The 25,536-nt window shown below is 42.4% G+C and overlaps 1 protein-coding gene across 2 annotated transcripts in view; it reads right to left on the bottom strand.

Moving 5' to 3' along the window:
* Positions 1 to 4,895: 4,895 nt before the first annotated feature.
* ppargc1b (peroxisome proliferator-activated receptor gamma, coactivator 1 beta) overlaps positions 4,896 to 25,536 on the bottom strand; it is a 91,124-nt gene continuing 70,483 nt past the window's right edge. Inside the window, exons 4-12 of one of the 2 annotated variants that reach the window (XM_044040415.1) lie at positions 17,565 to 17,690; positions 12,873 to 13,893; positions 11,673 to 11,718; positions 10,071 to 10,135; positions 8,423 to 9,059; positions 7,683 to 7,740; positions 7,418 to 7,536; positions 6,334 to 6,461; positions 4,896 to 5,487 (exon numbers count right to left, since the gene is read on the bottom strand). In XM_044040415.1, the coding sequence (XP_043896350.1) occupies positions 5,396 to 5,487; positions 6,334 to 6,461; positions 7,418 to 7,536; positions 7,683 to 7,740; positions 8,423 to 9,059; positions 10,071 to 10,135; positions 11,673 to 11,718; positions 12,873 to 13,893; positions 17,565 to 17,690 (2,292 nt within the window). In that variant the 3' untranslated portion in view covers positions 4,896 to 5,395. The remainder of the gene's footprint in view (positions 5,488 to 6,333; positions 6,462 to 7,417; positions 7,537 to 7,682; positions 7,741 to 8,422; positions 9,060 to 10,070; positions 10,136 to 11,672; positions 11,719 to 12,872; positions 13,894 to 17,564; positions 17,691 to 25,536) is intronic. The other variant, XM_044040416.1, reaches the window with a different exon arrangement.

Below are 25,536 nucleotides of genomic sequence, written 5' to 3' on the forward strand. Positions count from 1 at the left end.
TGGCTTAAGGTTTCCTTAAAGAACTGGAAGTCTGCATTTAGGATTACTTTAAAAAATAAAATAAAATAAAATAAATATGTCCGTTTATCCTCCAAAGCCTTTCAAGCTAACAGGTCAAACAGTAAATACTTTTCCCCCATCAAATACCTGTCACGTGAAAAGGTTAGCAAACAGTTGGGTGTTTAAAGGCATCATTTTGGTCATTTGGTAAAACTTTTGTGGCTAGTTTGTGGCTTTGAAGCTAGCAAAAAAAGCTTAGTCACTAGACTAGAAGCTAGTTTGTGGCTATGAAGCTAGCAAAAAAGCTTAGTCATTAGAGTTGAAGCTTAGTTTGTAGCTTAGAAGCTAGCAAAAAAGCTTAGTCACTAGATTAGAAGCTTAGTTTGTAGCTTAGAAGCTAGCAAAAAAGCTTAGTCACTAGATTAGAAGCTTAGTTTGTAGCTTAGAAGCTAGCAAAAAAGCTTAGTCACGAGACTAGAAGCTAGTTTGTGGCTTTGAAGCTAGCAAAAAAGCTTAGTCATTAGAGTTGAAGCTTAGTTTGTGGCTTAGAAGCCAGCAAAAATGCTTTGTCACTAGATTAGAAGCTTAGTTTGTGGCTTAGAAGCTAGCAAAACAGCTTAGTCACCAACTTAGAGGCTTATTTTGTAGCTCAAAGGCTAGCAACAAAGCTCAATTGCTAGATTAGAAGTTAGTTGGACCATTATATGATTAGGCAACCTGTATTTTATCGTGATTAATGTAAACCAAATGCTTCCATCGTGGTGTAAAGTAAAAGTTAAGCAGTGAAACTGGGATTTCTACAGCAGCTCCCTCAACTTCAACTCATTTGAAAATAATAAACGGGGTCAAATCAGCAGTAACTTTCTTCTTTTTTCAAATCATTATTTTCCTCCCTCCCTCCCACATTGTTCTACCAGTTATATTGTTAGCTGATACTGTAATTCAAGCGTTGACTCAGATTTCAACAAACCTGTGCACCATCAAAATGTGGCAATAACATAAGTACAAGAACTTCCTTTTGAAAAGAAGAAAATATTGCGACAATATATATTTATATATATATATTTTTTTACTATTAAGGACGTTATTTGTGCAAGGGTATATTGTAAGGTTTGTTTGTTTTTTCGTGACGACCGACCACATTCTTCCTGCGATTTGTTTATATATATATATATATATATATATATATATATGCTTTTTTTGTCTCAACAGCAGTCCACATACAGTACAGTAGCCTATTGAATCTGCAGCTAAAAGATTGCCCGTGTTGTAGTTCAACCACCAACCATACGCTGTACATTATTACCTCAGAGTTTCACAAAGGCTGTCTTAAAGAGATAAGATTAATACGTATTGCATGTCAAATTGCTTTCAAAAAAAAAAAAAAACAGTAAAGAAAAAAAATCGAAACAGATCCTTCTAGTGTGATAGTCTAAAGGGATACTTGTGTTTTTTTTTGTCTTTCTTTTACAACAGTGTTGGACTTTGGGTGAAGTCATTTCTACGTATATATTCTTCCCTTCATTTCCTCCCTGCGCTGAACAAACATTAAGTTAAAACATCTCCTGTCTGATTAGCAATCAAAAGTGACCCGCCACCTTTAAAAACAAAAACAAACACACAATACATTTCATGTTTACAATGAGGCATAGTGCTATATACACATTATATATCCATAATATATATTTTTTTTAATATGTAAACCAGCACATTCTCTCACTTTTTAGTAGTATACATACTAAGCACAAATACTCATTCAATTGTTTGGGATTAGTTTTGTCGCAATTGTCAATTTTCTTTTGTAAATTCCTGACATCTTGTTGTTCATAATCAGTATGTATAGCACTAAATTTAGTTAGTTTCTATGAGCCTGGAGAGAGAGAGAGAGTCCGTCCCTCTTGGCCACTTCTCTTTTATTTTTAAACACTGAATAAGGCGCCTTTGTACTTAGTGTGCGTTCCTAATAAAGTCAAAGGAGAATCAAGTGATGTAAACATTCAAATTTTTTGTGTGTGTTACCAAGGAGTTGATTAGATAGCGAAAGAACAAGGAGGAGGATGAGGAAAGGGATTATTTGTTAAAAAGGGGAGGGGGGCATGATTTGAAAGACCTCGAACAAGAGGATGGACCTGCGGGATCAGAAAGCGACAGAATTAGAAAGAGAGAGAGAGAGAGAGAGGAAGAGGCTGCGTTTTATTGAAATTCTTAGCCAAGGAGAGGAGGAACAGGGAAATCAGGATGAATGGCCAGTTCCTGAAGGCGAGAAGATTGGGGACCGGGGACTAAAGCCAAACACCCGGGCCACCGTTCAACCCCTCCCGACCCCTCCACACAAACCCGCAAGCGTCAGCAGTGTCCGACCCAAACACGAGACAAAGACAACACTCACAAGGACACACTATTGAGACTCCAAGAAACGGACACGCTTAAAACCGTTAAGAGGCAAGCGAAGGATAAGAGTACTAGACAGCGAGCGGTTACTCCTCGTACAATGGACTTAGTGGTAGGAGGAGTCGTGGGATAAAAAAAAACTTAAACATAAAACCCCCACACTAACAACAAACGCCCATAAGTTGGGGCAAACCTCACACGGACATCACATCTGACAAAAAGACAAAACAAACGGGGGAGAAAGGGAACAGGTAGAGCATCCAGAAAGAAAAAGACAGGGGGACCAAGGATGGGTGGATGTGAGGTAGAGATGCTCAGCTGATACAGTACCTCCTGGACAAGAAATCAGACTCTAATCCGATCTCTTCACCACCACCATCAGGCTCGTTCCCTGGCTTTCCTGCAGGTGGCGTTTGGTGCCACTAGATTAGCCGGTTTAGAAACCATCTCTTTCTCTTGTTTTGGCTGCATGACTACTGGCTGCATGAGGAACGTCGATTAGGCGCTTACTCGGACCGAACTTCGAGCTAGAATTAGTGCAGATGATGACGCGAGTCCACCTTTAAAGCACCGGAAAAAGCTCCACAATCTTTGGGGCAAGCAGAAATGGGGAAAAAAAATTAGGATGATTACATTCAGATTGTTGAGTACATTCGCTTTTGAACCAACAGATTCATCTACGTCCGGCTATGACAGGGGTCTGTGCATCGATTATAAAGCAAGATTGGGAAGCAAATTGGTCAGTAATTTTGAAATGCATTCATAAATACAAAGAGTTGAATTCTATTTACAGTCCCGTTCCTTATAATTACAGGTGTATTTGAGAAGAGTGGAGTATGCTGGTCTGGACAAAGTAGAGATGGGATGAATTCATATCGAGTGTTGTATAAAAGTGCCAATAGCTTTACCATCTTTTATTTCCCCATTTTTAGTCCTGCTTGCTTGCAATCCAAATGTAAACAATAATCGTTGCATTGCATTTAGGAGAAGGAAGGTGGGGTTCATTAGGCAGTCGTCGCTTTTGGACATTGGATGTTCAGTGGGAACTCATCCAAGATGCATCAAGACCCAGGGAGATGGGGAAGAAATTTATCAGGTACCTGCAACTAACGGTGTTTTCCGAAGTTTGGAGAAATTTGACTGTCACTTTCAGATTTCGGAAGCAGTTTGTGTATCCATCGATGACAATAAGTAACTCACTGGATGGTTGTATGGCCAAAGCAAGGAAACGCTGTACTGCTAAGCATAGGTATGTACTGGTGTACATCAACGTACTTCCCTAAGAGCATTCTCTTGCATTGAAGACGTAACAGCTTTCCAGTTACTTGTTCTAAATAGACGTGTTTACCGTACTACCCTAAGAGCATTTTCTGGCCTTGGTCATGTAATCGCCATACATCAATCCAAGTAGTTACTTGACCAAAGACAGGTAATGCTTAGGGACATAAGTTGATGGGAGATTACTGCAAAGAAATGTGTAGACAGCGCAGTAGTGGTGATGGGCTTTACTTCTTTTAACTCCCTAAGAGCATTTTCTTGCTTTGGGGAAGTAATATCCATAAAATTGGGGCAAAACCTTCTTGGGCTATCTACAAGAAATGTGCGTTCCTCAACTCATCATTGTAGTTCCCCAAGACCATTGTTTTTTTGCTTTGGTCAAGTAAAAACACCCAATTCTACCATTTACTTCTAGCACTAGGTCGCCTAAGTGAACCCAGAGCTTAACGCGAAGCGACGTCTAGCGTCTTCTGTTTCCTTGGCGGCCGCCGAAGAGCTGCTATCTTTCGAGTCGATTCTTGCTCAGCGGAGTTCCCGCCGTGCAAAAGTGGTTCCTAGAGAACTACAACAATCACGTTTGTTGATGTCGGATCGTTTGGATTGGCCTGATTGGTTGTAGGTCGATCAAGGTGCATTTTTTTACTCCGACTAATTTTTAGCATTTGACACGATAGTGCCAAGATAAGGGCTCTTCTTCAAACAGTTACGAGGTAATTCTTTTGTTTTCTCCCCCAAATCCAAGCTGGGGCCGTAATGAACTAAAGCGCCTATCGAACAGAGCCTGCAGCAGCCAGGAGCAGAAGCCAAAAATCTTCAGCGAGGCAGAGTTAGAGATAAGAGTCACGGGGGGGAAAAGCCGAGGACAGCGGAGACATTTACCTCCTTACAGTGCATAGATCAAATCAAGGAAGCACTACAATTACAAAAAAGAAAACAGAAAACATGATTTTCTTCTTCTTCATTTTAGATTTGTAAACTTTTATCAGTCATCAAATGATTACGTTAAATGTTTTTGTTATACTCTTTGTTCATAACACACACACAATAGATTTTTAAAGTTCAATACATCCACAATTTTTCCGCTAAAACAAAATCAGGTTTTTTTTTTTTTTACATTTTTTTTTTAACACAACCACACAACTTTAGAGCGAACGCACCTCGCACGTTCACTGTCCCTGGTCGGAAAAGAGGGAGGTTAATTGTTTTTTCCTTTTTCTTAGAAAAAAAACTGAACAAAGAACACGCACACACGCAGAAACGCACACCACGAGGACCAACGCAATGCAGGGATAGCAAGGATTTGCTACAGAGGTCTCTCACACCCACGCTTCCAAGGCAGGGGGCGTTGATGTCACCAACATAGACAGGAAGCAGCTTTGTTGTTATTGTTGTTCAGCAGGCAACTAGCATTATTGTTTGTAGTTGTTTTGTACCATTGCTGTTTTAAAATCTTATTTCATCCATTGTCTCTTAAGCTCATCGGGACTCCCAGTGGCTTCCCCGTTTTTTAAGCAGTATCCTCCGGTGAAAGAAACTTAAAAAAAAAAAACAACAACAACAACAAGGTTCTTGTTGTTACGTTAATCCAATGGTAAAAATGTAAACATTTTACGAGGTTGCCTTGCATGGAGGTACCGAGAGGTCTTTCTGAGGGCAGAGCAGAGTAGTCGGAGGGGTGTGTTGCTGTGGTTTTTACTAAGGCTGGCCAGACGAGGGCGCTGTGCTGTCAGCGGTGGAGGGACTTCTGGGCTTCCTTCAGCAGAGTGTCAAAGTCCAGTGCGTCGTACTTGCTCTTGACGGGGCCTGGACCTGCCTCGTCTGAGAGAGGACACAAAGTCTCAGGTAAGTGAAAGACGAAAAGATTCTAAACTGTGTCAAAGTAGAAGCATTAGCTCGACTTAGAACAATGGCATTAGATCAGTGAGAGATGAATTCAACTTCATTTTAAGCATGTTATTCAAAACATACACGTAGAAGTCTTGACTAAAAAGTTGTGAAAGTTCCGCAAATTTAAAAATTTAAATCTCCCGCAAGCCATCTGTGGGTCGGCAGTGCGGTGTGAGTGACGTTAGCATTTTAGCTAACACACTTCTAATAAGCCAGACCAACTAAAATACCGGGTGTTTAACTGTGTCCAATTAAGTTGTTAAGTCAGAGTAGCTCAGGTAATAGCGTTGGTGTGGCCCCTGCAACAATGCATAGAAAACCCCACCAAGCTAGCAAGGTCTGTCCATCTCCTTGATGACCATGCGCTATAGTCAACTTTGATTTTGGATCATACGGTCCAAGAGCAAGAGGAATCTTTTATCTTGATGTTTGTATTTATTAAAATGTTTGATAAATGGTATTTTAAACAGATAAACTACATGATCGTCAACGTAAAACTAGCTTAAAACATTATTTATGGTCTAATGGTCAGTTCTTTAGTTGTAGCCTTTAGCTGGTGTCATGAGATATCGTTAATTTGTTTATTGGCTCTACATAGGGTTTAGTAATGATGACATTCTTGGACACAGCTCAGTCTGTATTTGATAATTGCTCAAATGGGCTAAAAAGCTAACTCGTAACATTTTCCTGTCAAAGTTGCCGTCTGTTTTTTGATCACGTTAGTCGACTATGAATGCATATTTAAACACTTTCATCATGCGCTTATGTGTTGATTACCAAGATCAATGTAGCGCTTTCTCGCGAGCCTCCTCTGGCCCGCAGGTCCATTCTGAAAAACTGGCTCCCGCTCTCTCCAGTGTCTTTGACCTCCTGACTTACGAATCTTTATCACCCCGCAACGCTCCCTGAAAGCAGACGGGTATTCCGTGAAAAAGGGTGCAAAGTTGTTCCGAGTGCACAAAGGTGGACTCACATGTTCTAATACATGATGAAGAGCAGAAGAAATGGAGAAAAAACAAAGACTTAAGCCTGATTTTCTCTATGAAGGACAAACCCAGGTGCCTAAAGTGTTCACAGTGTACCTGTGTACCAACTTCATAAACTGAGGACGGAGCTAATATCGTCAATAACACCTCGCAATGATCCCTCACATCTGCTGCTGTTTGACGATATCCACCGTCTTGTTGCTGCTTGATGTTTTCAAATAAAAAAAAATTGACTCTTTGAAATTCTTCAACCCTGCATGGATACAGTTCAAGCAGGAAACACGGGGACGAGTCTCAGTGACGCAAAACACGGAAATCCAAAACGGAATGGGGACCAACGAAGACGAAAATGTGGCCCGAATTCTCTCGTGTGGATGTTGTTGAAGCATGAAATGTCCAAAACTTTGTACTTCTGCTGCAAACTGTTGCCACACAACACAAACCTGTTTCGCTAACCACGTAAGAATCTAATAGTGAGGAAAGAGAAGAGAGAAAACTAATCCAAGATTATTTTGGATGCTGCAAGAGGCTTGTGCCTGCAGCGAAACATATGGCAAACAATCCTGTAAATGGAGGACGTAAAAACACGGCTCCAATTTCCAAATATGAGTACGACAATACGTACAACTGTCTGGATATTTGAATACTGACCTAAAACATTTTCATCCGACAACGTTTGAAGGTCTCTGTTTTTTCTCAGACATTGGAGAACAATTTCCTACTTTTCCTCAGTATCTGGAAACTATTTCCTACAGATATCTTGAGGGAAATTAAGACAGGGTTTCTGCAATAACTTGATATTTTAATTTCTTTCGCTAACCCCGGCCATCCCCACCGAAAAAGTTCTCCATATCTCCCGACGTCGAGGAACTTACTCGTTGCAGATGATGACTTTGCAGTCCTCTGCGTTGCCGAACACCTGGAAGCGTTTCCTCAGCATGTTCTGGGTCACGCTGCTCGGCAGGTTGTGGATGTAAAACACCTGGCAGTTGTCCTGGAAACAGGGAAACCATGGCAACAGTCAGGACAAAGGACAATACAGAAAACGCGAATACACATGGGAACGGAAACAGTTCCTTTACGTACAGTCTGTTATTATAAATCCCGCAGCGCTGCGGTATGAGTGAGAGCGTTCCGTACCTCGTCAGACTTGGCTTTGTTCCTCTGCGTGTCATCGGGACAGATCTCGGAATTCTCACTAAAGGGGGACGAGGAGAGAGGGAGAGAGGACGGTGAGCGAGATAAGGACGTATACAAGGTGAAACTGAAATGTCACATGTGGAAACTGCGGCAAACCTGACTGCAGCCATGTCATCACTGTGCTTCCTCTTTAACTTTCACACCCTCTTCTCTGTCTCATTGTCGTGTATCGAAATAACTTATTGAATGTGAGAGTGCGATCGATCTCTACTAAGAATTCATTGATGGATGAACTGTTTATTTCTAAGCCCTGACGAGTGCAGTGGCTCTGGTTCAAAAAGAAGATTTCCTATCATTCATGTCAGACATTTTTGGAGCATAGTGTTGCAGTATCTTGTAGTTTTATGTCTTTTTACGGTATGTTAGAAAGTGATAGAAAGGGTAACGTAGCACTGGACCGGAATACATTTATACATTACTGTATTCTCTCCTTTCGAAAGCCAAGCACAGCTTGTTGACTTCCATTGTCTCGGCTGTGTTGTGAGGCAGTTGGTTTGCCGTATGTGGTACAATATGCTCTAAGGAGTCAAACTTGGACAGAATGTATAAGCGTCCAAATGCCCTTCAGTATCAGAACTCTTCCCTCTCTCGTGTTCCCCTGCTCTTCCATCTCTGCATTTCAACTGTGACCCACATCTTCACATAACACATGTCCTCGTCTCTCTCTGTCGCTGTCTCACCTGGAGTCTGTCTTACTGGCGGGGGAGTCGGGACATGGAAGGGTGGGTGAGGGCGAGCGAGAGCGCTCCGCCTCTTCCTCTGAAGCTGGCGCCGTGGCTCCTGCCGACTGGAATTCTGACGGCAGCGACGAGGACACGACCAGGTTCACCTGCTGCTCCTTTGCTCCCGTGTTGTCTGACATCACCTCCCTCTCCTTCCCAACCGATTCCTGATCGTCGGCTGCTTTGGTACCGACTATGTCGCTCCCTCCCTGCGCTTGCAAAATGGCACCGAGCATGGCAGCGCTACGCTTACGACTCTCGCCGAAGCTCAGTGCGCAGTAGTCGTGGTCGCCAAAGTTGCGGCGGCTGTCACTGTCTCCGTCACCGTCGCCGGCCTGGCCCATGCGACGCAGCTGGGCGTACAGCTCCGTCTGCTCTGGAAGCTTCCTCTGGTGGTGGGTGCGGCTCAGCCAGGACGAGGCCTTCATTGAAACGTTGGTGTTGGTGTTGGCGTTTGAAGCGGGATGGACCGACTCGCTGCCGCCACCGCCTCCTCCACCGTCTTCGCTGCTGCCGCCTCCCTTTCCTCCCTCTGTCGGCTTGAAGAGCTCGTCCTCTACAGATTTGTGAGGTGGGGTAGTGGGAGGGGTCAGACCTGATGGGAAGGGGAAGTCGTATAAGTGGCACTTCAAAATGTAGTTTTGTTACGTTACACATACACTACAGGGACAAAGGTGTTGGCCAAACCCGATAAGTATTGAATTCAGGTGTTTCAATCAGACTTTGGGCTCTAGGCCCCTTATCGCCAATGAGCGCTTCAGCATACCGAGACATTTTGGACAATGCTATGCTCCCAACTTTGTGGCAACAGTTTGAGGAAGGTTCTTTTCTATTCCAACATGACTCCGGTGACCCTAGTGCGCAAAGCAACGACTATAAAGACATGGTTTGACTTTGGGTTTGGTGTGGAAGAACTTGACTGACCCACCACAAAGAACCTGGAACAGAGATTATGAGCCAGACCTTCTTGTCTCCGTCTCCGTATCAGTGTCTGACCTCATCAATGCTCTACACAATGAATGGACACAAAGTCTTTCAAGAAGCTAGCTGTGGACGCTATTATAGCTGTGAAAGAGGGGGGCCAACTCCACATTAAAGCCCTTTATATGTATTTGAATACATCATTACAGTCCCTGTTGGGGTAGTGGTCAGGTGTCCCAATATTTTCATCCATATAATGTAGCGTTACATTACTTTTCAGATAATTTCAAAATTGTGACCCAAATCTGTAACATCTCATAATTTGAAATGGAAAACAAATCATTCCCAAAGTTTATTTGGTAAATTCATTAAAAAATGTAACGAGAATTTTAGGGGGGGACTGCAAAAAGATCTCCCATGACCCTTTTGTGTGTCCCGACCCAGACTTTGGGAACCACTGATTTTATGGCCTAGCTTGTTCTACCTGGTTTTATTATTGTGTTTGTAAATCGTGTGAATCCATTCCATCCATCAACTTCTTTCACCAGAATCCCATCCACTCGTCCTTTAGTCCATGTAAATGTTTGTGTCCCAAATTTTGAAAAAAGACTCTTCAGATGTTCCCTGACAACCACGGTCGTCACGGAGACATGAAACAAACTCATACATATAAAAATGTGTTTACCTGCCGTTCCACAAAGATCCACACTGAGCGTCTGCTCAAACGCCTTCGTGCTGAACTGTGACTCTCTGGTGATGGAGAGAGAAAAGAGAGAAGAAGAGAGAAGAAGAGAGAGAGATTAGACCCTTGAATCAGTTTAAAAACATTCACGTCAACAGGAAGGAATCCAATAACCTCCTTAAAAGACTGAAGTAAAATAAAAAAGTGGACAGAATCTGAGTGAATTGCACCGACATGTTCTCGGCGCTCGCTCCTCCACTCTTATCACAGGCACCACATGTTCTTTGTTGTCCTCCACCTCTATTCTCCCTTTGCGTTCCATCGTTCTATTTCTGTCTGAACCTCTTTCTGTTTCTGCAGTCGCCGTGAAAGGCAGCAGCAGAGTGTATTGGCTTCAGGCTGGATATTATTTACCCTTAAAAACAACTTTTTTCCTTTTTGTTTTTAACGGCGAGTGCTTCAGAAGACAAATTCATTTAGAAGATGGACGAACGCCAGGAGTTTGTATTGTGTGGAATCACATTCTGTTTTTTTTTGGGAAAGAGCTGGAGACGTTCCAGACGTTTGTGGGTGGAGGTTAATTTAGAAAGAGCAGTTTCGTCTGGTTCAGATTCAAATCTGAGACGGTCAGCCAAAAGAAGTTCAAAATCCTACATTTGCCCCTGGTTTAAAAAAAAGACAGCAATTTCAATTCATTCTTGAAGTGAAATTTGACAAATTCTGGAATCTTTTCTGTCAAAATTCGACATTTGCTATTAGTTTATTGTGTTTAACTTCAAAATATAATGAAAATGTAATGATAGTTACAGAGAAATTAGAGAATCTTTCAAGTCCAATTTCTAAATTTGCCCCTGGGTTATTGTTTAATTTCAACAATATAAAGAAAATATAATTATATAATAGTTTAATATTAGAAAAAGCAGCAAATTCAATAAATTTTTGAAGTAAAATTTGTCAAATTTTAGAATCTTTCCAGTCAAATTTCTGAATTTGCTCCTGGTTTATTGTCTTAAACTTCAAAATATAATGAAAATCTGATGATATAATAGTTGTAAGAGACTTAATATTAGAAAACCCACTCTTGACTAAATTTTGCAATCTTTTAAGTCAAAGTTCTAACTTTGCTTAGTAAAGGGAAATTGTGTGAATTATGGAATACTGCCAGATTTTAAGGCATTTTATGGCATAATCAACACAGTGACATAAATACTGGGATGGAATCAATTAAATAGTGAGGCTTCATTTCATAAATGATTATATTAAAAGGTGATTAAGTCAGTAATCTGCACCCGATTAGGAGCTGAAACAATCCTCTGCTTATTAATGGAGTGTGTTTTCATTTAATATCAAATATACTGTAAACACATGAAGGAGAAATCCTGATTTCTGTCACTAAATAATAAATAATCTCTCCTACAGTGAGTGTAAATGACTGCGACGTCGCTCTTTCATCACACAAAGCCGTTGCGTCACTCGTGTCCTCGGCTAAACCTTGAACCCTCACAAACTGACGTGTTTTAAAATCACACACAGATCCTGCGTTGCTCAACATTTATGAGTGTGTGTGTGTGTGTGTGTGTTAATGCAGGTGCTTCACACACTCACCCTGTGGACTTGGTGTTCAGAGGCAGGCACAGGCAAGCTCGCTTTTCTGCAGTCAGAGACACGGAGAGAGAGAGAGAGAGAGAGGGAGGGAGGGCGGTTATGTTATCATCACATTGTTTTTATGATTTGCTATAATTGCGACAGCAGCTCCACTGAGTTAATGTTAAAGGAATGCAGTTGTAAGAGGTTATTGACACGTTATCAACACAGACTTCACACAAAAGACGTGAGATTTAGAGATTATGTTTTCATAGAGAACATGAGCATTTTTAGCTGAATATGATATTCAGTGTGAGAATCAGTCCAATACTGACACAAGTGAGGACGGCAAACGTCCTCCACACAGTTGGAGTATTAATACAACTACGTAGTAGGTGTACATGTACATAAACGAGACTGTGAGCTTACTCTGTCAAAGACGCCCAGGGACTCTGCCACAAACCTGCAAGTCCTGGAGGAGCTAATATTAGACGCAGCATCACCGAGGTGTGTTAGCTGTATTTACATGTACGACATGTAGCAGAGGCTAGCAGGGACTACACGCGGAACGGTCGCAACTCTGTCGTCATTATGTTAAGCCCCGCCCACCAACTCTATACACGATGTGATCGGCCACATCAGAGTTTGGATTTTGCAGCTTGCAAGCTAACCGGGAGTTTCTAGACAGAACCCTGGCTGCAAATTAAATTTGCTACCACTAGGGTGCATCTAGATTTCTAGACTAAGACAATAACATGCTTATACGAGGTCCGAAGTCATACTTTTGTGCCTCAGATTTGTGGAATATTTCTAATTTTAACAAGTAATACAAACACAGTCAATGCACGGACGCAAATTTGGCGTCAGCCTGGACGGACGGTGCAAATCACGAATTTCATTCTCTCGAGTTGAAAAATCCACTTGATGCATAGACACGAAAATCAACTCGGGTTGAGCTTCTCCGGCTTTTTCAACATGGAGGATAAGCTAACTGTCGACAACCGACGCTGAAAGACACCAGAACATTCCTACAGACACCGAGTGAAGACGGAGAGAGCGCGGCTATGTACCTTAGTTCGCATTAGCCCCAGTTAGCACAACAGTCAGGTTTAAACATGAGCCTTTGTGTGTGTAAAGGCTCAGTGAAGGACCATTAATTTGAACACAAGGATATTTCAGGGCAAATTTGACTTTCACAGGTATAAAAAACCCGACTCTCACCGCTGTGGTGGCAGGAATTGGTTGCCTCAGTTGACGTCAGCCGTTCCGGCCGAGCCTCCGTCGTGGTGCCGCCCCCCGCTTGCGTCGGCAGGAGTTTGACTCCCGCCTGCTCGTCCCTCTCCTGCTTGTCCCTGCCGTCTCCGTCCCTCACGTGTCCAGCGGGTCGCAGCCTCTTGGCGAAGCGGCTCGGGAACGAAGCCAAGCGGCGGGAACGGCGGACTGAGAAGGAGCCGCTGTCCTCTACGGTGTCCTCTGGTATTTTAAGAGCCTCAGCAGAGTTCCCCCTCTCGGGGGAGGAAGAGTCTTTGTGGAGCCGTGGTTGTGGGTCGGTAGAGGTGTGGGAGTGGGGTGATTTAGTGGGCGGAGCAGGTGCTGCTCTGTTTGGACTGTGGGAGTGGGAATATGGCGCGCTGTGCAGTCTGTAAGGCTTGCTCACGTCGAAAGAGGCGCTCTGCTGCAGGAGCTCGCGGAGGACCGAGTCCGCCTTCATCACCCGCGTCCTTGCAAAGGGCAGCCTCCTGGGGGCACCACTGCCGCCGCCCGTCCCAGTCGAGCCCACGCTGGTCCCAGGAGTGGACACCAAGACGACTCTACTGGCAGAGTTTGTGGCGTGCGGGCGCGAGGCCTCAGTTCGAGCGCGGGCCCGGGACAGGTCGCGGTCCTTGCGCTCCCAGCCGTGCTGCTTGCGCGTGGGCAGACAGTAGGTGTGCATGTATGTGATCAGCTCCACCACAGACTGCAGTTCTTTCTCTGAGCTGAACTGAGGCTTCGCCGGCTCGACGACCGCCACCGCGGCGCCCTCTACCTCGCTGCTGGAAGACTCCTCCTCTTCCTCCTCCTCCTCATCGTCCTCCTCCTCCGACTCACTGTCCTCGTCCTCTTCCTCCTCTTCGTCCTCCTCCGTGTCCGGGGCGGGGGCGTCCTCCGCGTCCCGGGCGGTGGTGAGGTGACGGTGGAGCTCGGTGCAGAGGCGTCCCGCTGGACGCACCGCCCGCGGTTTACGCTCCGGAGGAAGGTCGGTCTGAGGACGCAGAGAGACGAACGTGAACACAACCTACAACATCATCTTTTACGCCGTTTATCAGTGTTTTGATGCAAAAACAATGAGACTTTGTTTCATTTTCAGAACAGAAGAGGAAAAAATGCAGCAAAGACACTAAAAACCTCATCACAAACATTAATCTAAGTCAACCACACGTTTATATCCCACAGTCAGACTAATAAACACAACCAGGACATCGTTTTACAATATTTATGATCTAATATCTCAGTTTTCAACAGATGTTACTGTTAAAATAGCTATCAATTAGCTCATATTCATAAATAAATTGTGTAGAAAGATAAATTAAGTCATTAATAGTTTCCAGGACTGACATTAAATACATTTCGTTAAATAACAGTTATTTAATCCCACATAATCCCTGAATAGAAAACACCTTTATAACACAATAAATTAGAAACTTTAAAAACCTTTAAAAAAAAGTGGTTTTTCAGCTCCTGCACTAATAAATCATAACTAATCTAAATAAAGTGAACTCGAGCGATTGTTTTCCTTTTATTCTCACAAACATTATCGATGAAGATCAATATGAAATGGCAGCGTTTCACAGACGACGCTCGGACGTCGACTCTAAAACCTGACATTTATTCAATGTTGTTTTATTAAAAAAAGTCTTTCCGTCCTACTTTGTCAAACTCTGCGCTAAAAATACCTCGTCGTCAAAGTGTGAACAGAAACAAGAAGAGAGGAGGAAAAGAAAGTAGCAGAGAACTCCAACTCTTTACGTACGTAGAAAGAAAACTACTGAACTTAAGATAAAAGGCCTTAATTTAAACACAGAGACTTAAACACTCATGAAAACCTTTAAGATTAACGTGTCATTTTAGGCTAAAGTACGTAACTTTTTAATAGGGCTACCACTAACAGTTACGTCCACAATAAACTAATCTATAGTTTTCTTGGTTTATTAATTAAAAATGTTAGAAAATGTGAAAACATTTTTTTGATGTTTTTAATAATTTCATTGTTAAAAGACGCAAAGAAACCAGAAAATATTCACATTTAAGAAACTGAAAAATCAGAATCAAAATCAGCTGCTACACGCCGTTACCATGACGACTTGTACTTGTGTCCCTGCTGAAGCGACAGTCAAGTTTCTGAACGTGGTTACATTGAAACGTGCAGCTGTGACAAAAATGACTACTTTACTCATACAGAGAGAGATACTGCGATTCACTGCTGCCCTTTCACCCTGTCACTCAATACTCATGCTGCCATCTGCCACGGCAAAGACACACCACTCTGAAACTAAAGCTCACACACACACACACACACACAGGGTCAGGAGTGTGTGTGTTGGATAATCCCTGTGCTGCTTCCTGTGGGTATTTAGTATCTTCCTCCTCCTCCTCCTCTCTCTCTCTCTCTGTGTGTGGAGTCAGAGCAGAAGACTTCGCTGTGCTTTATGCCTGTACAAGATAAACGACTGCTATTGTAATCAATGGCCACTTGACACACAAAGCTAGCAGCGATCCAATTACTGCTAAGTCATACAGCAGCAGGCAGTGGAGACGTCCTCTCTTCTTCAACACTGCATCTGTCATATATACAGCAGCGAGTCTGTGGACGCCTAAAACTCTGCAGAGCTTTTATTCTGAAAGGACAGATTTGTCACTTTGGGAGATAAACACTCAGTGTGTTTACGTTCATGTTAAAAGTCTGATTTTAGTCAGACTAAGACAATAATTCTGTTTTTTTAATGTCTTGTAAACACGTTAGTCCGACTAACATCGAGCTAGTCTTAGCCGGACTAACACACCTGGATGATGTAATTCATAGTTTACTCCTGCATGTATACACTTAAGCCCATGGAATACTTCCGCATTGCGCATCACATAACGCAGACCCTGGTATACTAGCGTGTCAGGGTCCTGTAGTGTCCCACTTCACCATCGGGTGGCGGTACAAGCCTGGACTTGGGGAATAGGACGCATTCCTACCAATAAAGAAGAGAACGATGCTACAGCTTCGAGTGGCTCATCAGCTGAAAGGCCCGTCAGGAAGGGGAGTCGGGTCGAGACTCGGATGACTATCCTTGAAACGGTTTTTCTGCTTGGTGAGCGCAGCTTAATACTCCACCTTCTGGTGGGGCAGGAGTTAAGTTTGCTGTCCACGCACATCCAATGCAATCTTTGTACACGGTTCCAAAATCTGGGCTCCAATACCAGGACCTTTAGCCGGACTGGAGTCGGACGTGTTGTTCTGCAAATGTCCCAAAATACCAACTTTTGGACCACAGCACGATCCATCTCGCCTTTTGCCGCCGTTAGTTTTTCTGTGACACAAAGGTCAACGGGGAAACTGATTCAATACCTACACCACCTACGGAGGAGGAGTCAGACGTACATAGATCCACATGTGTACTCGGATTCCACACTTTTTCCGATTGCCTGTCTTAGTCGGACTATGACCTTAGCTTGATTAAACTAAGTCGTAGTTCCCGTGAAGAAATACAGACAATTGACAACAATGGAATATGAAACCTCTAGTTTTCCCACAGAATGGCAAGAGCAGTATTTTGATGGTGCGTTTAAGGACTTCCAGGACGCTGGTTCCATGTGAATAAAAAGCTGATTTAAGAAAAAAAAACTTCTCAACTCATTCTCGTTTATGCTGACCCTTAAATAATAATTTTTTTCTTACAAAAACCATAACTGACTTTATCTCTCACAGTGATGATTTTGCTCAATGTCTGTGACACAAAGAACGGGGAAAAAAAAACTTCTTCAAGTAACTCAGAAGCTTCATGTGGACGACGGAGGCTCACGAAGAACAGTTTGACCTGAATCTTCCGGGGATATAAAAATCTCTACGGGACGCCGACACTCCCTGGAAAACAGAGTCCTCCAGTTTTACTTGGCTGAGGGTTGCCAGTTTGATTCCTGACAGGTCAAGTGCTAGGTTATGCTCAAGGACTTGAGGACCTGCTCCCCATTGATTGGGTTAATTCAAAGCCGATCCCAAGCCTGGATAAATGGGAGGGTTGTGCCAGGAAGACCATTCAAAAACCATTGAAAAAGGCCTTTAAAGATACATCCACCAAATGCCTTAATGAAAGCTTAAAGATAGGAACTCTTTCTAACTTTCTAACTGCAAATTAATTGCCACAAACATGCGACTTCTCCAATTGTCCGTGTTTGTTTTCTGTAAAGAAACTCGTAACTTGTACGACCCCGGGACTGAACTCTACAGCAGTGTTGCTTCTCAGTCTCAAATGTTTGGACAGCTTAATAATGCCTTATAATCAAATGTCAATATCTATTCCGTGTGTTAGTTTGACTCCGGCCTCGAGGAAAAACAAGTGCAGACACTTGTTTGAAGAACAACAGCCTCAGCAGCAGCAGCAGCAGCAGCAGCAGCAGAGAAGACGCTCTGACTTCAGGGCGGCAGTGAATTACTTCAGCCTTAACTCGCCGCCTCTGAGGGGAAAGTGATTTGAAAAAAAATCCAATTTCGTTATCTCTCCAGTCTTCAGAAGACACAGAGGCAGAGGAAACAGGTGTGTGTGTGTGTGTGTGTGAACAGAACACAGGTTTTTAATCTCCGACACGTCACATTAAACCGCCGCCCACTGTAAAACTGCGACAAATCCACCTTTAATTGACAGACATTGACCGTAATCCCCGACTCACCTTGACCAGAGGTCTGACCGGCCGCAGTGTCAGGCTTCTGTTGCTATAGCGATGGCCGTGGACTCCATCTTTGTGTGCGTCGGTGCCCGTGGGCACGTTGGGAGGAGTCAGCAGCAGCTTCTTCAGCTGAGGAAGAAGAAGAATTAATAAGCATTTAATAAGAGCGCTTCTTAACTTTCCCCTGTGGTGAAACAGAAGTGATGGAAATATCTGTAATCTCAGCTTCCTACAGTCAGAATTAAGGATTCTGATAACACTTTACACTAAATGGTTTATAATTGACTTATTAATTATGTTCTTAGAACTTCATAAATCATTTAGTCTTTTATATTAAACATGAAGTCTTATTTGAAAACCAGCAGAAAGTCGACCATTTTAAACCAGTTTTTGTTGATTTCTTTGACGTTTGAAATCAGACAATGTCGTCTTGAGAGATATTTGATAAAAATAAATAAATAATAATATATATATTATATAAATATATAAATTATATATATAATATATACATATATCAAATGTATATACATTTAATAATAAAATATAATAATAAATCCAAATTTCATTGGATCGAGAGTTGGAGCCGTGGTGTGGCTCCAAATTTAAATGTAAAAATGTAAAAAAAATTTAAAATTCAAATGTCCAAACTGATTTTTCTGATCTGAGCCAAATTTGAGAGTGACAACCTTAACAAAAATGCACAAAACAGCAACGTTCGCTTGCCAAATAGTGAGCCCACGTGTATCCTGAATGTGAAGCCTTGTGTATATATACGTATCATAGCATATTTGTGTCTTTTTCAACAGCCACCAATAATAATATCTGTACATTTAATACAATATTCAATAAGTCACTAACAATCAACCGTCATCTGCATAACTTAACAGTCAAAATTTTAACTTTTGTGTCTTTTCAGGTATTTTTCCTCTGAGCCAAAGCATAATAATTACAATATATATATATATATATATATATATATATATATATGAGGTGAACTCTTTTCTCTTGACTTGTTTTTGGACAAATGAAGGAAAAAAAAAGCTTTTACAGACCAATATTTTCTCAAGTTTAATCCAAAACAAATGACAACTCTAGCTTTACTAAACATGTTAGTCCGACTTTAAGACATTTGATTTTATATACAATTTCCCTCGGACTTACGTGTCATTTTAAAAGTCATATATTTTGTTTTTAACGCTACAAAGACAAACTGAACGTCAACCATTTAAATCTGCAAAAGAAAAGGTTTTTAAATCTATCTTCTGTCGGACAGACGGAATAATGTGCAGGAGAAATCAGGAGCTGAGGAAAACTAACATTCATCACGTCACCAAAGCCGACAACGCCCATGTTTCCCATTAAAGTGTGGGATTCAACCGTTTCCATCTCTGTAATAACATACGTGACTCCTGCTCCGCTCCCTCCCTCCCTCCCTCCCTCGCCTCCCTCTTTATGACCTTTCACACCTGCATCCCTTCTCTCCCACAGTTAAGATACGGAGACAAAACAGAGCAGAAGCTCCCGGGTTTTACTTTCAAATGGATATTAAAACACATTCTTCTTTCATCGCTTTATTCTCATCCGTCTATTCATCCATCCATTCATTCATGCATTCATTCCAGAGCCGCAGCTTGATGACAGGGGCCATCAGCTGATATAAATCAGCTCAGGGAAGAAAATCCCACCCATCCCGCTACGCTAGGCTACGACCCCGATATGGAAAACGCAGCAGACATGATGGGAATGAGGATTGGAGCACAGGAGGATACAGTGGAGATTATTTATGAATAATTTGCGGGGGATTGAACGGTTTTCAAGGCCTGGAATGAAAGGAAACTCCAGAGGTTGAAAAATATTGTTTTCTATTTTAATACAGATTTCTTAGAAATCAGAGCTGCTGAGGTTACCTGATTTTCTTTCATCCAATCAAATATAACTCATAAATAACAACATATATATATATATACATATATATATATATATATATATATATGATGGATAATAAAAACAAGGTCAGTCAGAGAGCTCAGAACTCCATGAAGGCTAAAACATGTGTGCCTTAAAAAACGGCACCTGAAATGTTAACATTTTGATGAGAAGGATCCAGAAGAACTTGTATAGAATATAATCTGGATCACATCCGGATGAAATTTGGCTTGCTGGTAGAGTGCGTGATCCTGCACGCACGTACCAAATTCCGTCCCAATCCAAGGAGTTTTGACAAAGATATGATTCTTTTATTTGACACTTTTGCCCATCATAAAAGAGTGGGGGTTTTGAAAATGTGATTGTTGTTTGTGACGTCATCAGTGGGTCGATTCTTACCAAAAGTGAAGGGGAACATACTTCGGTGATCACCTGCCCATCACGTAAAATTCAGATTGATTCGACAAAGGCAGGAAGGACTGAACCATGTTAAATCAAAACTGACGTAATTACAGTTTGGCCCATTATAAGAGATGGAGATTTATTGAAAATGTGATCATTTGTTGTGACGTCAAATTGTTGAACTTCAGTAAGTAGTCGACGTATAAACTTGACAGAAAATACATGAAACTGATGAAAAGACTAAAAACAAACAAACGTTTGGATGAAAAACTAACGTTTAAGTGACATTTATCAAGATCCTGAGAATGAAAACCGCGAGCTTCAGCTGCGTCACCGTTAAGTGACTGATCCTCCTCTGCACACGAGGTCACCGTCGTTATCGTTATCGTTATCGTTATAATTATCATGAGGCTGCAAAGCTTTAATCAACATTAACGTTACACAACAGAGCCGGACGTAAACACAGGAAAACTATCTGGGTCAAACGACGATCAGCGCGCGGACGAGCCAACTTGGCTCAGCGTGTGTGAGGATGACGACGACGATGATGATGATGATGATGATGATGATGCTCCTCTGAGAGTCTCTCACCCATTGAAGGAAAAGTGAAGAGGAGGCTGAAGGTTTGTGTCTGTGTGAAACACTGAAAACACTCTTTGGCAAACGTCCGGCCTCCTCAAACACTTCACTGCTCTGGACCAGGTCCAGACCAGAGCTGAGCTGAACACTGGCGACATCAATGAAGGCCTTGTTCTGTGGTCTCACACACACACACACACACACACACAACACCACTATTATTAGCTTCACCAGTTCTTCAGGAATTAGGTTCTGTGTCAGTAGGACCAGGTTTTGGTCTCCATGAGGACTACTGGTCCTGACACAGTCAACGTTTATGCCAGAAAAAATGTCCTAAAGAGGTAACACATACAAGACCACACACACACAGGGAGGGGTGTGGGGTCATCTGCAGTGTCACCTGAGACCAGTAGAGGGCAGCACCGCACTCAGGCCTGAACACATGAGTGACAGCAGTCATGTGACAGTGAACCACTCAAGTGATGGACACACACACACACACACACACACACACACACACACAGAAGCCTGCTGTAATAACATTAGGCTGCTTACTCAACTGAAGCTGCCAGGTGTGTGTGTGTGTGTGTGTGTGTGTGCGTGTGCGTGTGCGTGTGTGTGTGTGTGCGTGCGTGCGTGTGAATGTCAGGTTTCTATTTCTGTCGCTGAAAGTGAACAGAGTGGAAACATCAGCTGATTTATCCCCAGTAAAGTGAAATATTCTGCTCCGTGCGTCAGGAACGTTAATCTCTAACCTGGATTTACTGAATCTCGCTCGTCTCACACACGCGCGTGGACAAATGTCCTCTGCGGGGACGCCAGGAGACGATATTTCAGTCTTTTTTTAGGTGAAGAAATGTGTACAAACACAGATGTATGTGTGACATAAACTGTAATATCTATATAAACTGATGTTTTATGACAGTAAAGAGGCTTTTCAGGTGAATATGGATTATTTATTCCTTTATTCACAGAAAAGGGCCAAAATGTGCAGTTTAATAGATTTGTGCTTCAAAACAGTCGAAATATTAACAAACATGACAGCGTGTAGTCGTGGTAACGCTCCACATGTTACTATACGTGTAGAAATGAGTCCAAATACAGCGATTACGAGAACCTTTTTCTTTAAATAATCCACATTAGTCCTGTATTATGTATTTGTTAATCTCACAACAAGGTTTTAAAGGGATTTTAAATTAAAAAAATATTATATTATGTTTTCTAGTAGTTATTCTTGCAAAATAAAAGACTTGTTTTGGTGTAACGGTACTCACCGATCGGATCCAAACCTGGCTTTTCAAAATAAGAGCCACAAAACATCAACTTCATAAAACGTAAGAAACGCAGTAAATGTTGTTAAAAGATTTTATTTCACATTTCTCTAGTTTGTTGATGAGCTGTTTTGTGTATTTTTTTTGTATTATAATATTTTAGTGAAAATACTTAAATACTTGGATGTAAACGCACACTTTTTCTTATATTTCATCACAGAAAATAAAAGAAAGGCAAAAAGCCTCTGACCACTTAATGTGTGTGTGTGTGTGTGTGTGTGTGTGTGTGTGTGTGTGTGTGTGTGTGTGTGTGTGTGTGTGCAGCGACTGCAGCAGTAAAAAGTAAAAGAGAAAAAAAACGCAGGATAAATTACGGACAGTTAAACGTTGACCTGAGCACGAGATGAAACTTTAAGAACTTTAATCTCCTGCAGCACAGAGACGCGTTTATGCGGAACATTAATTTACCGGCGTTTTAGTGAAGTGCATTAAAGCTACAGTACGCAAGATCACTGCAGAAACAGAGGCACAGACATAAAACACATGTTATCATTTGATTTGTCTGTTTTCTCAGTTTTTATTCTCTATTATTTGACAGGAAACTCGTCTTTTAGTTTCCCGTCTTTTAACGCTGACGACACGTTTGCACGAGCGCACTTTGCATCGCCGTAGTTACGCGGCGGTTTGTGCTTTTTGTTTTTCTTAATTTTAACACGCAGTAATCCAGAAACTGAACGTTAAAAGCACTTAGTAACGGGACATTTTCTGGTCCTTTTATGGTTAAAATGAGCAAAAAATATAAGCATTTTGAGAGTTAAGGGTTATGTCTATTTTTATTGTCTTTGGGACACGCCCCCTTTGGACCAGACTAGATGCTCATTGGCCTCCAGGTCATTTGAGTTTGAGAGTCTTTTCTAAAAAAACGTAAATAAAGAGTTTCTACACCAACACGACGTGGTTTGACTTGCACAGAGGCCTGACCTTTGACCCCATCCAGCACCTGTTTTGATGAACTGGAACAGAGATCGTGAGTCAGACGTTCTCGTCTCCATCAGCAGTGTCTGACCTCATCAATGCTCCGCAGAATTCACCACAGAAACACTTTAAGATTCCACAACAAACAGCAGCAGCATCTCAGGATCTGATCTGGTGTCTGTGAGACACAAAATGACCGGGGGACGTGACATTCCTCCAACTTTGGTGGAAACAATAATGACTTCAATGACCTTAGCGCTGGTGCGGCGCAGGAATGGCGGGGGTAATTTTGGCCATCGAGGGATCAGAGAAAACGCCCCCGCGGTGATAAAGCGGCCGCAGCAGCAACAACAAACAGGACGCGGCCGCACAGAGCTGGTTCTTCTTCTGCCGTTAAACGCCGTGACGGCGCTGTTTAGTCCAAAACAACAGATCAGTGACGGCGAGAGAGGACGAGTCGCCACAACCCAGCGGTCGACGCACATAAACACACGGGTTTGACCTCGAAGACAAGTTTAACATCTTATCGCAGACTGCCGCTGAGATTATCCGGGATTACGAGTGTTTCCGACTTTATTCTTGAAAACAACAATGATTTTTTTTTAGAGCAAAGTGTGTGAGAACAATTCTGATGTTTGTGTTCTGAGTTTTTAGTTAGTCTCACTTTGCAAAAGTCCGAAAACACACATTACAGGTGTGGCTTTGTCTTGTTTAAGCTGGAGACGAGTGAATGGCTGAATCTCATACTTCCTCATGCTCCCAGTGACGAGTGAACTTCATCTTAAGACTTGACATGTGAACTCTACACGGAAAGACACCAAACGGGGATTCAAACTAGCAACCTTGTGGCTGCGTGGCACCAGAATAACCACTGCACCACCCTGCACCTTTGATTTCAGCTCTTATCAAATCAAGCGTTTTTAAGACTCCACGGGAATGTGCAACAGCTCGGTGGATATTTACACTGTAGGTATTTACTCATTCATTCATTCATTCATTCACTCATTCATTCAGGCAGTGAATCATCACCATCAGACAAAAGCATCTTTGTAAATCGGAGCGCGCAGGAGGAGGAAACAAACGCCACGAGAGCAGCTGCTGTGAAATGAACTCGAATTAAGGAAGTGGGACGGATTCACCGGGGGGACGTTTGTTTTACGGCGTGGGGGACGTTTGTTTTGTCCTCTGTGACGAGGACGAGGTTCAGGTGAACGCAGACGCCGAGAAAACAGGAGGACGTTGAGAGAAAAACAAGTCGCGTTCTGAGAAGTGTGGTTCGGGGGAAGAGAGAGAGATAAAAGAGGGCGAGAGGCATTCAGCAGCACTGTGTGAAAAGAGAGAGGGAGAGAGGGAGGGAGAGAGAGAGGGAGAGAAGGGGGTAAAAGGGGCTCAAAACAAGCAAACACACATAAACTTCACCACGTGCTCCAGGACGATCACACACACACACACGTTTGGATTACTACACTGCTTGAAATCAACAACACATGCGACTGATTTAAAATAATATCATTTCATCCCAAGAGTTTTTGTAATTTAAAGATGCGAGAGACCATTTATGTGTCACAATAAAACCCAGGAGATTCCAGGTCAATGCTTTTATCTTTATGATAAACAATAATGCAGCAAGACTCCATGTGTTACACAACGTGGACAGAGTTGTTTTTCCCGTCATCAATTCAGTCTTTCCCCGAACACTGGGTCGAGATCGCACGAATAATTCTTCTTTGTTCAGATTTATGTGTATATTTATTTAAATGAAGTTGGGGTCGTTTACCGATGTAAAATGATGTAAGGTGTCGTCGTTAGCCGCTACATTACGCTCAAAAAGTGGGTCATCATACAGAAAGTTTGGGAAACTATGCACTAAAAATAACACATTTGAAAATGAAGACAAGTTAAACTGGTCCTCACATGTGCAGAGGCACAAGTACACACACACACACACACACATATATAGGATGAAAGGTGACCGCGTGACCCCGTGACCTTCTGTTTTCCTGGAGTTGAAGGCAGACTTTGAACCTCGCGGGCCAACAAGAGGAACATGAAGGTTAGCTAATGTTACACTGATTCAGATACAGTGGAGAAAAACAGAGAGAGGGAGCGAGGGGGAGAGAGGGAGCGAGGGGGAGAGAAAGAGAGAGAGAGGGATGGTGTTTGAAGCGTGTATCAAAGCCTCCACTTCAACAGCAGATTTGCAGACCTGACGAGACTTAAACCTGAGGGTTTGACGTGAGAAGGTCAAGTTCTTATTAGGGATGGACCGATACCACCGTTCTTTGGGTCTGATACCGATATAACAAATGAGTATCTCCCAATACCGATATAACAAACTTGAGTATCTCCCGATACCGATATAACAAACTTGAGTATCTCCCGATACCGATATCACAAACTCGAGTATCTACCAATACGATATCACAGACTTGAGTATCTACTGATACCGATATCACAAACTCAAGTATCTACCGATACCAATATTAAAAACTTGAGTATCCACCGCTATCACAAACTTATTTATCTCTCGATACTGACATCACAAACATGAGTATCTACTGATACCGATATCACAAACATGAGTATCTACCGATACCGATATAACAAACTCGAGTATCCACCGCTATCACAAACTTAAGTATCTCCCGATACCGATGTCACAGACTTGAGTATCTAGCGATATAACAAACACGAGTATCTACTGATACCGATATCACAAACATGAGTATCTACTGATACTGATATAACAAACACAAGTATCTACCGATACTGATATCACAAACATGAGTATCTAGCGATATAACAGACTCAAGTATCTACCG

The sequence above is a fragment of the Solea senegalensis genome, linkage group LG12 (assembly GCF_019176455.1).
Source record: "Solea senegalensis isolate Sse05_10M linkage group LG12, IFAPA_SoseM_1, whole genome shotgun sequence".
Taxonomy (NCBI): domain Eukaryota; kingdom Metazoa; phylum Chordata; class Actinopteri; order Pleuronectiformes; family Soleidae; genus Solea; species Solea senegalensis.